Source organism: Lytechinus variegatus, chromosome 5 (genome assembly GCF_018143015.1).
Source record: "Lytechinus variegatus isolate NC3 chromosome 5, Lvar_3.0, whole genome shotgun sequence".
NCBI classification, from domain to species: domain Eukaryota; kingdom Metazoa; phylum Echinodermata; class Echinoidea; order Temnopleuroida; family Toxopneustidae; genus Lytechinus; species Lytechinus variegatus.
The window spans coordinates 37,795,201-37,811,868 of record NC_054744.1 but is presented as its reverse complement, the minus strand read 5'-3'; the positions used below and the strand labels follow the sequence as shown (position 1 = coordinate 37,811,868).

The following is a 16,668-nucleotide window of genomic DNA, read 5'->3' as shown; positions in this document are numbered from 1 at the left end:
AGTCACCCCTGTGTGGTTCCTTTCAGTAAATATACTTGTGTCTTATGTCGTTTGAATGTGTGCAGTAGATTTCTCCGATGTACTGTTGGTTGGGGAATGAGTACAAACAGGGCGCCGCGAATAAATCACTGACACTTTGGTTATTCTTAAGAAGAGGTTACAGGATTATTTGCCTGTGACTGGGAGAATAGAGAGGTGGGCCACTGGTCAGTAAAAAGTGCCCCCAAAAGTATGTACTGATGCTATTTAAACGAATTAAAATGGTGGGATATGGGGGGGGGGGGGGTTCAAACCCGAAACCGAATAAAGTTTACTGTAGATTGAAATCCGTTATCATAGAGTCCAGATTGATTTTTTTTCGCATACAGTGTAGCTCAAAGCTTTACTCCATTAGTATTATTGAATATTCTATGCTACATTAATTAGAATTTGCATTTCATACATTTTTATCAGTTTTTTTCAATTCAAGGTGCTTGAAAAAAAACGATGCTTTGCAGTGTTTTTTTCATTTCTGCTAATCATATTCTGCTTTGTTAATCAACCAATAAATGTAAAATTAATTGTATTTTTTCCTTCTTACAGTGAGTATTCTACTAAATAAATGACACATTCAAATAAACATTGCATAGAAATATGTATCCCAGATATAAAAGAAAGCAATGAAAATTTTCAATTTTATTTCATTATTCACTGGGAAACTAGCTAACCATCACTATAGCTCACCCTATTTCATTACGTCATTTTAAAAGTTTTGGTTCATTTGATTTATTTTCGTGTTATCTAATCTTATTGTATCATAAGATTAGTCACGTGTAAAAAAAATCCTACGCCCTTGTACGCTTGAATTAAATAATCTTGGGCATAATACATTCCAATCCCCTTCATCTAATAATATCGATTTTGTAAAGTACACACCCGACAAGGTATTCTCTCCCCCTCCAAGTCGAGTACTTCTACCATTTTGCTGTTCATTGATACACGCATGCGCACTTACTAACTCGGCACGCGCTGACAACCAAAGTGAAAATGATCGATCGCTACGAGTTCGAGTCGAAAATTTGTCAGCTTAGCATGCATCCAGCGATTTAGGTTATACACAAAATTCTAACTTTCTAACAACTGTTATCACGAAATTTTCTTTATTGAATTAATTTCTACTTGACATTCATCAACATCTGGGATTCTACAAAGAACGAGAGTTTTACTATTTTGTGAGAAAGTGGAATTTGATGATACAAAGACTTCTGCGGGAAAGAGAGTGTAAAGGAACAGAAATCAACAGAAATGGCGTCGGTGGGGATTATTCTATGCATGTTAGCGTGTTTAGCCGGTAAGTATAGTTTGATGCAGTTTGTCTGATCGTAACTCTTATCCCATCAATTCCGTATTACTCTGATAAATCAAACTATGTTATTAGTTAATGTTCCTTGAATTCGAAATAGCAGATATTATGAAAATATGCTATAGATCATGTACAATAGATGTAATCAACTTTGTTTGATTTACTCAAGAACGGATAAAAGATATCCGTTTTAATGACATTCAGAATAAATAGTTGAATTGCAACTTAAAGTATTTTTAAGAAGTATCATTTTTTTCCACTTGAGATCTATCGAAGTAAAATAGCAACGTGATTTTTTTTCTGTATTTACTTTTTATTTTGGCTTATAGACTATTTTTACATTTTATTTGATTTTTATTATTCTCAGATAGCATTGGTCTTATTTCTATATCAGAAAAAATATAAATAATTGATCTTGGGCTTTTGCCATAGAGGGAATTATTTTTAGGCCGGAATTTTGCTATATTTCGACTACAATTTGAAAAATTGATTAAAGGAACTGGACATGATATTTAAAACAATGTTCTCTAACTGTTTTATTATTCATATTATATTAGATTTATATGAATTAATACTCTGGTAATAGACTACTACTTATTCATTAATTGTAAAAAAATATTTTAATGATTACTAGGTGATTCATAATTTCTTATAGATTGTTAGTTGCTAATAAACCCTGATTACCATAATTTAATATCGACTAAACCGAACTGGAAATTTGGACCTGGTAAACAAATTCTGCAAGGCTCATACAGATTATTTCAATAGTACACTGTGAAAAAATTGGGCAATATTTTACCCAATATTTTGCCCAACGTTGGGCCGATAGTCAACCCTACCAACTACTGGGCAATATTTTACCCAACGTTGTTGGGGCATTAATGTGCCCAACTGTTGGGTAATATTTTGAACTACATTTTGGGGGACATTAATTTGCCCAACTTTTTAATAAAGTTATTAACCCAACATCTGGGCAAGGCCTACACTCACTTCGTGTACCTGGTCCGTGTCGATCCGGAGACCTTATCCGAAAGTGCTTTGCATGCACAATAACGCTGCATACAAGTGCAAGTGCATATCTCAAGTGAGTGAAGCAAAAACAAAACAGCGTCAGATGTATGTAGGCCTATTCTGACAAATTCCTTACAAATTATGCTTAACGTAAAGTCCAAAATAAAAAAATTAAAAAAAACGTTTAAGCAACTCATCTATGAAAGATTCAGCGAGGCTCCCCAGCCCCCAGTCATCTAGAAGCTCCTCCATATCTTATCGACCGTGTGTAGCATGCTGCAAGCGCAACTCGTGATCGTAAAGTTTCGCAACATTTACCACTCAGCAGGGCAATTACTAGCCCAACAATTGGACATCTGTATTTTGGCAGCGGCAGAGTAAAAATTTGCCTAAGTATTGGGCACATAATGCCCAACAAAACAATAACCAACGTATATACCCAACAACAAAATGACCAACGTAAATTTACTCTTTTTTTTCACAGTGTAACTAGGTGATTCATCATTTCTTATAGTGTTAGTTACTAATAAATCCTGATTACCATAATTCAATATCGACTTAACCGAACTGGAAATTTGGACCTGCTAAACAAATTCTGCAAGGCTCATATAGTAAAGAGCATTGAATGAAAAAATTAAAGAGCGTTTTGATGTGTCTTATGCAGTCTTGGACAGATCAAAGTGAAACCAGTCGGATCGAATTACGGAAAACCTACATTAGCCCAGTAAAATAAAAAAGACAAGAACAACAAACAGAATCCTTGTATAGATATAAAAAAGAAGAATAATGGTCCATACAACCCGTTTGATGCCCATGAGCGAACTGTTTTTGGAAATCCTTTCAATGGATTCATGGCTGAAATCTTTTGGAGTAAATAACCTCTTTCAAAACATCTCGGTGTATTACTTATATATAGGGGAGTATAGGGTGACCAGTTTCTATTATCTCACACTTTCAATAATCTCGTTCCCAAATGTGCAATTTTATGAGATACACCGTTAACTCCAACATTTTATTAATATTTCTAGTATGTTTGTACAATTATGCTGTTTGCTTTCGTCTTTATCGTCAAGTCGGCGCTGTTTAGAAGCTAGCACTGCTTTTTTGTAGATTCTCTTGCCTTCGTTATATTTTTCCTGCGTTTTTGTCTATTTTGTTTGGACTTTTAATTTCGGATCATACATTGATGTTCATTGGACTTTATGGATACTAACTATCCTATTTGTGAAATTTTTGTGAATTTATATCCATTTTCTGCTGAGTCGGTGTTGTGAGTGTACCCAGAATGTACAGTAACATATTTAAAGGTCAAGTCCACCTCAGAAAAATGTTGTTTTGAATCAATAAAGAAAAATCAGACAAGCACAATGCTGAAAATTTCATCAAAATCGGATGTAAAATAAGAAAGCTATGACTTTTCAAGGTTTCGCTTATTCTTAACAAAATAGTTATATAAACGAGCCAGATACATCAAAATGAGAGAGTCGATGACATCACTCACTCACTATTTCTTTAATTTTTTTTATTGTTTGAATTATACAATATTTCAATTTCAGTTAAGAATTTGTCGATTAGGACCTCCTTGCCTGAAGCACAAAATGTTAAAATAATGGAATTCCATGTGTTCAGGGAGGAATGGAACTTCATTTTACATGACAATGACGAGAAAATAAAAATATTTCATATTTCATATAATAAAATACAAAAGAAATATTGAATGAGTGATGTCATCAGTTCCTTATTTGCATACCGACCGAGATGTGCATATAGTGTGTTTTGTGAAATGAAGCGAAACTTTAAAATGCCATAACTTTCTTATTTTACATCCGATTTTGATGAAATTTTCAGTGTTATGCTTGTTGAATTTTTCTCTTTTTATTCAAATCAAGTTTTTGTTGGGGTGGACTTGTCCTTTAATAAACATTCGTTAGCACTGTAACTATGTATATAACACATCGTTTATGAGGGTGTGCGTGTGTGTGTATTTGAGTTTTGTCAGACGTGTATCAATCAGATATGATTATCTACGTCTGGGACCGACATATAACGTCACCATCCGAAAGACGTGACCAGGGCTCGAACCTCGAACCTCTGCATCAATTTGTAACTTCCCCACATTGCTTGGATTACAGGCGCACGCCACAACGCCCAGTTCGGACGGTTCGGACCCATGATATTGATTTTTAGCCGGCATTGTTGTCTCCGGGAATGCCATGGCCATGTATAATGGACAATAGCCACCCTCCGGACAATAGATCGATTTGCTATTTACTAATGCTATTCATTAATGTTTCGAAACCTACCCCAACCAAGACCTCGTTTGGACCAAGACTTGTTTTCCACCATACAGATTCTTGGATGTGCCCGCAAACGAGGTCGTCGCGCAGGAAGAAAGACTCACCGGTCAATATGGACTGCTACCTCGTATCCTCGAATAGAAAGCAGATCGATCCTCCTCTATTTATCCGACCAAGGACTTTCAGCTATAAAACAATAATAGTAATAATGATAATAATGATAGTAATGATAATAGCGGTAGATTTACCCGGGGTAGCAACTTCTGTTCCGAAAACAGTACTGTTCTCCCAGCGGGCCCTGCTATTATTACCCCGGCCTTAGTTGGGCTGCCTAGGCGCTCAAGCATTCAAGGAATTAATCCTGCCGGGTACCCATTCCCCTCACCTGGGTCGAGTGCAGCACAGTGTGGATAAATTTCTTACTGAAGGAAAACACGCATGGCTAAGATTCGAACCCACGTCCCTCTGTTTGAGTAAGAACCACTAGAACACGACGCCACTTCAGTAGCATTGAGAAGAATGGCACATGTAGGAATTCTGAACGCACCGAATCTACCTAAATTCTTATCTGTGCAATGCCAGATCTCTAAACAACAAGCTAGATGAATTGGAAGAGGTTACGACCCAGGAGAATATAGGAGTGGCAGCAATTTCTAAAACTTGGTTTCATCATGGATCCATGGTTTCATACAGACATGCCACCAAATCTAGTGTCTCTACCGAACTTCGTGCGTTTTACGAATTCAAGGCGTGACAGATAGGGAGGTGGAGTTGGACTCTACATGAAAAATTACCTAAAACCAGAACGATTTTTGGTTGATGTGCCTCATGATCATGAAGTAATTTGGGTGAAAATCAGACAAGAACGGCTCCCACGCTTGATCTCGCAAATTGTTGTAGCTGTTGTCTACAACCTAGCCCCTTTACTTATGGTTGATCATCTTCAAGATACCATAGACCAGATCCTTATGACTATTCGACACTAAAACCAACATGAGAAGAAGAAGAAGTATAAGAAGCAGTTACTATGATGCTGGTGTTGCTGTGATGGGGAACTTTAATCAACTAGACTTGTCCCCACTCCTGCGGGATAGAAGATTCAAGCAGGTGGTGAATAAACCAATAAGAGAAGACAGAACCTTTGACGAAATTATAACGAACTTTTCTGTCCAATACCGAGAGCCGCTGATCACATGCCCTCTTGGTGCATGTGATCACAATGCTGTTCTCTGGACTCCTACCATACCATGTAACCATCATAATAAAGTAGAGTCACAAGACCATTGCCAGATTTAAGACTGCAAGAATTCGGATCTTTTTTTCACGGGCTGTGATTGGTCTCCGGTCCTCGATACATCATCTGTCAATGAAAAGACTGACCTGTTCTACAAAATGATGAATGGTATGATTGATCGTTTCTCACCGACACGAGTTGTAAAGATGCACAGCTGTGGTAAACCCTGGATGACTCCTACTATTAAAGAACATAAGAACCCTTGTAGAAACAGTAGGGTCAGGCGACAACTGAAGATGAAGGACTAAAAGACTTCAACAAAGTGCCATCCCTTACCTTATTGACTTATTGAATTCTATGTAACTGAAAATTCTCATAATTTTTGTCAAGATTTTGATTACTTTGCTTTCAGATAATTACTTTTCAAGTACCAACTGAGCTTAGATTTTTCTCTCTTTTTCGTTTAAACCTTTTTCATGTTCATAACAACTACATTAACGCACGTTTGCTACTTGTTCTTATATGTCAATAATGTACGAGTCACATGATTTTTTTTTAATTGCCAAGCCTTCTAGAATTTAAATGCATTTGTTAGCCGTCCTACACAATGTATGACCTATAACTACTCACATTGTAATAATGTGTAAACCAGTGGTAAATTATGAACGAACATCTTTTTACAAAGCGTCAATGATTCTTTATATGTAACACTTAACTTTTGACGATAATAATGTGAATAATGAAAGTGATAGTAATATGATATTAATAGTAATGATGAAAATGACATTAATGAAATTTTAGATTAATTGAGAATGAATTGAATAATAAAGAATGATTGTATTACAATGATGATTGATTTCATTATGACGTATGTATGTATCATTTACCTCAGGCATGTTATTATAAATTTTTTTATGTATTTTGGAATTGTGTTTCTAATTCCCGTTTTTCATTATGTTGTAATTTTTATGTATATTTGTGTATTTGCTTTTATCATGTTATGTCTGAAATCTGTAATTCGGCCTTTGGGCCGCGAATGATTTTTTTTTGTTTCTCAATAAACCATTTCTATTAAGAAAAAATGATTAAGAAAAAAAGTTTGGCACGTTTGACGAAGTATTTTTATTCCCTCATTGCTATATCTCCAAATGTGAAATATCTCCTTCATACGTCGTTCTCCGTGTCATGTATTGTTATGTTGGCTTAATAGATCTACTCTTGCCAAGATCCGGATCGATTGCTCTTGAAATTCTTGAAGTACATTCGGATTAACAATTTTGACTATTTACTCTCACTGTTGACAAACAGCATGCACATATGATGCATGCACAGTATCCGGCCCCAATTCCTTTCAGACTCTCCTCCTCATCCCTACTCTCCCTTTTCAGACATAATCATTATCAATCATGGGCATCATCCCGTCGACTGAAAATGTTAGCTTACTGTATGCAAGAAAGCGATAGAACTCTGTAATGTAATAGACCTTGATAATATAGGCGATACATAAATTCACAATGACAGTTAACAGTGACATTGCAACATGATTATTATTTCATGTGCCAAACAAATTATTATTTATTTTACGGTACAGGCAAACGATTAATCAATGTGGACGATATGAAACTATATCATATTATACTACATTATGGCTCAGAAATAGATAGTAGAAATATTCTACGAGTTAGGTAATAATGAATGAATTATGGATGTATTATGAATTATGGCCCTAACAAGTGGAATATTTTTAGTATCCCATGAAAAAGCCGTTTAATATAATCAATATTATCTTTAATGTTTATCATTCATCGGACCGTAATAAACTTGCTCCGCTATTGCACAGGTAAATCATGCTGACCAAAATGCATCGCTAAACGTTTAAAAAAAATCGCGGATTGAAGTTTTACGGCATTCACTCATTAACGTAGAAAAACTCTTATTAATCAAAGCAGTGTACTCAAAACAAACTTCCGCATTTCTACTGGTATCCGGACCACCGGTATTAACCCCACTTAATATACACTGATAATCAAGACCGCTTTTGGATCATACGATCCAAATTAACCAAATTAAACGAAATATATCAGAAAAATTATTGCGTCCAAATTATCGCCGTGTTAAGCATTATAGTTGATTTCACTAATGGAGTTGTTACCACGGTTACATAAGCATGATAGAATAGCTACACTGAATAAATACGGTTGAAATTGGCCTATTAATAAAATATATTGGCCAATGCAATTGATAGAAGCCCAATTAAATGGTCATTTTGGCGCTTTAGTGGTGATGCTGTCAGTTTGCATTGACATTCCTTTCGCATAAAATAATCTCGTGTATTTTCGTTACTCCCCATTCCGGCTTTCCATTTTTATTTTCGTTCTCCCTCGGTCCGTTTTATAATTATGAATCGCTGGTAAAACCACATTCATGACCAATAGGTGCCTCTACCAAAATTATAATTTGTGTTTCACTTATGATCATTTATTTGGATCTATATACATTCCAATACATAATACCAGGACCTTCTCCTCATCATATTAGTATGTTTTCTGGTGATTCTTTAGTTCCTGCCAAAGGTAGAAACTATTCCTTTTTTGTATGTATGTTATATGGAAATGTAATTTACCTTGTTTGAATATGTGGAGACATTTCCAAACCCGAATATCAATTTCCAAAATTATTGTCCGTGACCCATGTTTGATACTCAAAAGGATACATTTGAAATCTGGATGAAAGACTTATCCCAATAGGCAAAGATTTTGCAACAAAATACAATCTTAACAGTAAAAACTAAACAAAAAAACAGAGCAAATAAAAATTAGACTTTCGTTGGAGAAAATGCCGCAGTAACTAGATTTCAGTAGACAGTAATAAAACTGTTTCAAAAAGTTTTTGTTCAAAGTGTTTTTGTATTAGACGTTTGTCATCGTCCCCAATTTTAATCATAAAAATTAAGCATAGCCTAGCACCATGACAACCATAATGATGTCATTTAGCCTGAATATGATAAAGCGTCATTGTTAGACTCCTATCTTAATTAATACATTTTGCGCGGCTTTTTGCATTTTAATTCACGGGTATCGCCCTCCATCATCACATTCAATATTTATATGCTTGCCTGCATGGTTTCGAGTGACAGACTATATTCCATTAGTCTCGATGGACAAGTTGCATTAATCTAATTACACAGGCGTTGCATAACGATGTGATTATTAAAATCGATGCACTATCATGTCGAAAGTACATTAATCTCATCACTTCTTTCCAACAAGGTAATCAATATCAGATTGTTTCCGTGACGGGGGAGGGTGTGGCCACTTTCTCACTGGATAGTAAAAGCAGCGCATTGTCTCAAAACAAACTGTCTCAATAATATGATAATGATAATAATATTAAAAATAATAGTGATGATGATGATAATAATAATAATAATGAAAATGATAATAATAACAATATTAATAATAGGCATTAATTTTATAAAGCGCCATCTATCTAGAAATATTCTATTCCGAGGCGCATTATTATTACTATAATTACCCCGGCTTTAGCTCGAGCTGCCTTTTAGTGCTCATGCATTCAATGAAGTAATCCTGCCGGGTACCCATTCACCTCACCTGGGTTGAGTGCAGCACGATGTGGATGAATTTCTTGCTGAAGGATATTACGCCATGGCTGGAATTCGAACCAACGACTCTTTTTTACAAATCAGAAATCTAATCAACTGGGCCACAACGCTCCATATGAACCAAGTCATCTTAATCCATGTGAAAACGAAATTCAGACTAGAGACCTAAGACCCAAATAAAAAAAAAAAAACCTCTAAGCAAATTGAAAATACATTTTGGGTGAACAAAAAGGGACATTTCGTGGAGATGAAAAATCAATTGGAATGATTTCGATTTGCATTTGATCTGTATACAGATAACTCTTAAACGAATTTATTTGACCAGCGCCGTTTTGCTCAATCCTATAGAGCCCGCTTGTCTTAGTACACAGCAAAAATGTGGTGTTAACCGGTGTACATAGAGGACCACACCAGTTATTTTACACCGGTGTTAAATTGGTGGTGTAAGTTTTACACCTATAGGTGTTATTACAACACCGTTTCTTGTTACATTCACACTCTTTGGTGTTATGTTTAATCTCTAGGGTGCAATTTTAACACCTCAGGGTGTGGTCCTCTATTAACACCAACTGGTGTCAGTTTTAACACCGTAGTTTTTACAGTGTACGTGTGAACCATTAAGATGTATTATGGTGTGCTTCGTTCAAATAGTTAACACAGTTATCAAACCAAATGTAAATGGGCCCCTAAGAATGATATCTGTATGGCTCATTGCTACTGTTGATCAAGGTGTGTGTAAACACATCTCAGTTTCATACACTAATTCGGCGCCATAGTCGGGATAATTACTTATTTGCCTACTGTTAGCTATTTCGAGCAACGACGGTAATCAAAGTAGATCGAATGGGAATGATCGTAAAATGCAGAAGAGATCAACATTGCTCAAAATAATAGTTACTTTATTATTCAAACAGGACTACTATACAAAATCAAAGTGAAAATGGAAATTATTGACTTCCAGAATATTTTACAAAGCAAATATTTTACCAAAATGTTTTTGAGCTGTTGATGGATTAAAAAATTATAATAATAATAATAAACATTAAAATCTTCATTTCCATTGTCACTATTATTATATTGCCAAGTTTGTGGTGGTATTCCAATACAATACATTGTTTTGCATGGAATCAAAATATGACAATAAATGGACCAATATTATGGATATTTTCTAAATTAAGAAAGAGAGAGAGAATGACCTGATATATGGTGACAATAATAATAGTGATAATAATAATAATAACCCCAAAATGAAACTTTATAATGATGTACGATAGATCATTTGAAAGAGCGGAGGTCATACGTAGCGTTTAATCGGGTTTGAAACCCAGTGATCCAACTTTTTAGTAAGGTTTTTAATCCTCATTTCCAAGTCACTCGGAGATGATAGATAACTGTCGTCCTTTTGTTTGATATTGGGCATTTATGCTTCTTCTTGATTCAGGTAAATAACCACCGACAGAAAAATGTACCACTGACATGCCATTCTTTGTGACAAAGTGTAACTTAAATGAATCAGAGCCACATATGATATAAATATGAGTGATTCTCATCACAGATTAACTTTCATGAATGAATGATTCTCAGTCTTCTTTTGAATTAATTTTCTGCCAATATATCGTTTTACAGGTGTGTACGGTACTCAAGATGAATACAGATTATTAAACGACAAATTTTCCAACTACAGCAACATCATCAGACCTGTAGCTAAATCATCAGACCCCATAGATGTTTTAATCGGAGCAGCCATACAACAGATCATTGATATGGTAAGGGTCAGAGACTCATCAGGAATAGTGACATGTGTTGTATAAAGTTACATTAAGTACAACTTGCTTTGTGTCTGATGTTCTGGCAATGCTTACTCCAACGTAAATCAGCAGTGATCGTCACAAATATGTATTTGTATTCACTTGCTCTTGGTATAAGATCATTGCAGAGAGAGTAATCATAGAAGCCAGGCACACGTTTTCGAATTATTGGTGGAACTGCACACTTCTTCATATTAAAAATCGGATAGTTGCTGGCGATCCTGTTGAAGAATGTGATGGTCCGTACTTTAGGAAATATCTCTTTAAATAACACAGTCATCAACAAATACCCTCGTACTTGACTTTATCTGATCTGAATAATAGAAAGAGAGTCGGGTCGATCACAGAGCCTTGTGGCACTCCAGAAGTGACAGTTTTCCATTGTTTTTAATGCAATTATAGTTGCCAGTTGACTAGAATTCCAGCCTCAATCTGCTGGTCTATTTATTGTTTATTGAAGCCTTCGTGAGGAGGGGGGGGGGGTCAACAAAATACACTCAAATCAGATATTGACTTTGGTTGCAAGTGTAAAGAGGTTGAAACCCTAAAACAATTATACATTTCTTCCTTCTATGGTCGATTTGCAAGTGCATTTACTTTGAGTATTTTTTTCATTATTCATTCGTGTTTTTTTTTTTTTGGGGGGGGATTTACAGTCCGAGTTGCAATGGAAATCGGTAAATAATGATGAAGAATAGAACGAAAAGGGAAGAGAAAGACGTTTACAAGACAAGAAGGAGAAAGAAGGAGAACAATGCTTAGGAAAAAGAACGAAATAGATGCACAAAATAAAAAAATAAGGGAGAACGTTGGAGAAAAAGAAGTGAAAAAGCAAATGAAGAACTAGAAAAAAATGAAGCAATAAAAATGACATGGAAACGAGGTTTTTATAATTGGTTATCTTTCAATTAGAGTACAGAAAAAACGGTATGAAAATCACCAAAATACGTTGGCTTCTGTTTTCTCCATTTATAGGATGAGAAAAATCAAGTCATCACTCTTAACCTATGGATGCGCATGGTAAGTAACTACAGATTAATTTACATTATAATCAAGAAGAAGAATGAAAAGGAGGAGGAGGAGAAGAAGAGAAGGAAGAAAAGATGAATGAGGAGGGTGAGGGGTGGTATGCATGCAATAGACAAGGAATGACTATTCTGCACAAGCACTTAGCAAACCTAAAACTTTCGCCCATTCCTCTGCAGCCTTTGAAGTAACAAAAAATCATATGATGCTGATATGTCTAATCACTGATCTGTGTACTAACAGATAATTGTGTCTGATGTCCTCTGATCACGAGACCGAAGATTAAGAAAAAAGAAAAAAGAAGAAATAGCAAGACCGCAAGAAATTTTGATAAATTAGAAATATACTAAAGAAGAAAAAGCACGCCTAAATATTTTTCACTCTACACCAACATTTCAATAGGTATAAGTGAAATCAATTGATATCTGCTGAAAGTGATATTTGAGATTGATGTCTACCATTAAACACATAATATTCATAATCTTTTTTAATTATTTTTAATACAGCAATGGTCAGACAGTAATCTGGTATGGGATCCCGCCGACTATGGTAACACATCTGTATTGATAGTACCTATTGGTACTATATGGAGACCAGATATTGTTCTATTTTCCAAGTACGTATCATTTTAATTCTCTGTCTTATTTCACCTCTGGTTGGAGTAAAGTCATGAAGTTGTTTATTGAATACGTTGAATATGTTGTATTTCTATTGTTCAATCGGTTTGTTTTGTCTTTACAAGACCATCTATACTGGAAAGAACACATTGTCCCAGAGAGTGTGCAACAGTGTGTCACAGTGTGGAACACAATGTGAAATCACATTCACACTGTTAAAGTTGAGTAACAGCGTCCACCACGCTGTGAACAGTCACACCATGCACACTGTCGAGGTGTCCACAGTGTGAAAATGTATTCACACAATTTGAACATTTTAACAGTGTGAATAATATTTCACATAGTCTACTATGTGAACACACTGATCACAATGTGTGGCAATGTGTTCTTTCCAGCAGGGATAACCAACGTTATGATTATAAGGATTAAGGAATGATGGTTGGGTCAAGTATTTAACTCTCACTTTTAAGTTCCTTTAAAAGTTAACAAGTATTAAAGGTCAAGTCCACCTCAGAAAAATGTTGATTTGAATCAATAGAGAAAAATCAAACTAGCATAACGCTGAAAATTTCATCAAAATCGGATGTAAAATAAGAAAGTTATGACATTTCAAAGTTTCGCTTATTCTTAACAAAATAGTTATATGAACGAGCCAGTTACATACAAATGAGAGAGTCGATGATGTCACTCACTCACTATTTCTTTTGTTTTTTATTGTTTGAATTATACAATATTTCAATTTTTTTGAATTTGATGATTAGGACCTCATTGCATGAAGCACAAACAGTTAAAATAATGGAATTCCACGTGTTCAGGGAGGAATGAAACTTCATTTCACATGGCAATGACGAGAAAATGAAAATATAATAAAATACAAAAGAAATAGTGAGTGAGTGATGTCATCTGTTCCCTCATTTGCATACCAACCGAGATGTGCATGATTATAACTGTTTGTGAAATCACGCGAAACTTTGAAATGTCATAACTTTCTTATTTTACATCCGATTTTGATGAAATTTTAAGTGTTATGCTTGTTGAAATTTCTCTTTTTATTCAAATCAAGTGTTTGTTGGGGTGGACTTGTCCTTTAAACCCTGGATACATTTATAGCCTTACTAAATTAATTTAAGATAACTTTATGTATTAAGCAAATACCAACTACAGGCCTTCGTCACAATTAAGAAGTAAGTAATTTAAAGTAAGAATACTAGTAGCTTACGACTCTCTACTTACGTTTGACATTCGGATAAATTCGGGTGACAAATAATCCTTTGCCTTGATGTATCTTTTACCTACATGTACACATTTATTGATCATGTAGATGAACAGAGGCCCAATCCCCAATTGAAATATTAACAGTTTAACCACGTAATGTAATTATTTTTGTGACATTAATACTGTGGTCCAAGTTTTTCAAACTAAAGTCACGTCCTGTTTGCTTCTTTGAATGACAGTGCCGACAGTGGCTTCAGCGGGATGATGCAAACCAGTGCCTCCATTTCTCACGATGGCATCGTCCGTTGGAACGCCCCAGCCATCTACCAAAGCACCTGCAAAATAGACATCACCTACTTCCCTTTCGATGAGCAGCACTGCCGATTAAAGTTTGGATCCTGGGCTTATCATGGGTTTCAGATTGATCTTAAGAATCGGTCCGACAGCGGCGACATCTCTGCCTACATCGACAATGGCGAGTGGACACTCGTCGGTATGCCCGTCAAGAGGAACCTCTTCTTCTACGGTTGCTGTCCAGAACCTTTTCCTGATGTTGAGTTCACCGTCATTATTCGCAGAAGGGCCCTTTTCTATTTCATCAACCTTCTCGGACCTTGTGTTCTGATCTCATTGATCACCGTGTTGGATTTCTTCATGCCTGCCGACGCGGGAGAAAAGGTCACCCTCGGGATCACCATTCTCCTGGCACTCACCGTCTTCTTGTTGCTGGTAGCTGAAACGATGCCGCCCACGTCAGAGGTTGTCCCGTTGATAGGTAAGAGAAAAAAACAATTATCGTTATGCAAGACAACCTTAGGTCTCGGAGACATAAACGTCTAAGTCTTTTCTGGACAACTCCTTGGTGACTTGTAGGTAGTCCCGTAAGAAGGAGCTGTCATTGGATAAAATGCGTGTTCCCGGAAGAGAAACAAAGAATCATACCTTCGGAATTTGTTTTGTGAACATCATGCTTATATTGCTTAGTAATGTTGGATGTAGAAGGGAAAGAAAGGCATTCCTGGAGTTCGTGAAAGAACTGTTAATCTACGAAGAAATAATAAGCATGTCTAATAGTAAATTTTCAAATGTTAATGCTGTTATAAAAACAAACTGTTTTATCAGTGTCTACCACTTCCAACGGTATCATATTTTTTGTTTGATTTTCAGCTCAATATTACGCATGTACCATCGTGTTGGTATCCCTTTCTACTGTGATGACAGTGTACGTTCTGAGTCTCCATTATCGACTTCCGGGAACTCATCGGGTGCCACGAGGTATGAAGAAATTCACCTTCAGTTTCTTAGCGCGCATGTTGTGCATGGGAAGCTTCATTGTCAACATGGGTGATGACGACAACGATGACGAGATACGGCAGAACAAGCCACACGCTGGCGTCTATGAGAATACCTTTCTTACCAACCTGAATGGGGTAGCCATCATGGATGACTCGGAGAAGAAATCGTCGGAGGATTCGTCGGTAGTGTCCAAGAGGTTCGAATCGATGACCCATGATATAATGACCAATCTGAAGTACATCGTCAAGAAGAAGAAGGAAGAGGACGCCGAGGAAGATGTCATGACCGAGTGGAAGTATGTCGCAGTCGTGTTTGATCGTCTTTTTATGTGGGTGTTTACGCTTGCCACCGTTATCTGCACCGTTGCCATCTTATGCCAGCCAAAACCTTTTACAACATCCAACGAAATCTAAAGACCATTTACGGAGCTATCTTCTGCATAATGTTCTAGTAAGGCAGAAATGACAGTGCTGTAATGGTCAGTTCATTTGTTTCATTAAACGATGACAATTAGCGCATGCGCTAGTGATCAAAATGGATATTTCGATGGTTGTTCAAAATGAAAAAGCGTAAGCTCGTCCGAGCCAAGATTGACCCAGCTGTATAATTACAACTGCATAATTACTGCGTCTTTATTTACCTTTTGAGCACTTATCAGTCCGTCGAATTCATTTGAAACATTCTTTTGTAACTATAAGACAAATTTGAATTGTGTATTTTGTTTTCCTTTCTTGTAAAATGAATTTTCTGAGAAAAGACCGTAGATTATTAACAGAGACACGCATCGGTAAAAATGCATTTCATGTGTAATAGCATTAGCTATAAATCGGTCAAAATAAAAAGAATATTCCCTTGTCATGTGTATAATTTGGTAAGTTTGATCAGACTGGAATGTTGTTCTTAAAGTCAACTCGTGTATATAAATATGCTATGTTTGTTTAAGTTACCTATGTTGTTCTTTTTATACACTACAATTTCTTTGCCCTGCAATTGGCATTTAGTTTCACATTTTCCTGCCAGGGACCCAGGCTTTAATTATATTTTTCGATTTAAATGTTTACATGTTATTTCCGTCTTTATTAAGCCTATTTTGATGTATTATTAACGTTATATTTAACGGCAAATGGCAAATAAAGATGAATTATATATATGATAGATGTTTGTTTAATGTCTTAAAATTACCTCAGAATAATATTTTAG

The 16,668-nt window shown here is 35.8% G+C and overlaps 1 protein-coding gene across 1 annotated transcript; it reads left to right on the top strand.

The window, feature by feature from the left end:
* The first annotated feature begins 1,021 nt into the window (after nucleotides 1–1,021).
* On the top strand, nucleotides 1,022–15,934 carry LOC121416075 (neuronal acetylcholine receptor subunit alpha-10-like). The gene is made up of 6 exons (XM_041609526.1): nucleotides 1,022–1,330; nucleotides 11,133–11,272; nucleotides 12,290–12,334; nucleotides 12,847–12,956; nucleotides 14,412–14,947; nucleotides 15,340–15,934. The coding sequence occupies exons 1-6, from the start codon at nucleotides 1,285–1,287 to the stop codon at nucleotides 15,879–15,881; spliced, it is 1,419 nt and encodes a 472-aa protein (XP_041465460.1). The 5' UTR covers nucleotides 1,022–1,284; the 3' UTR covers nucleotides 15,882–15,934.
* Nucleotides 15,935–16,668: the final 734 nt, after the last annotated feature.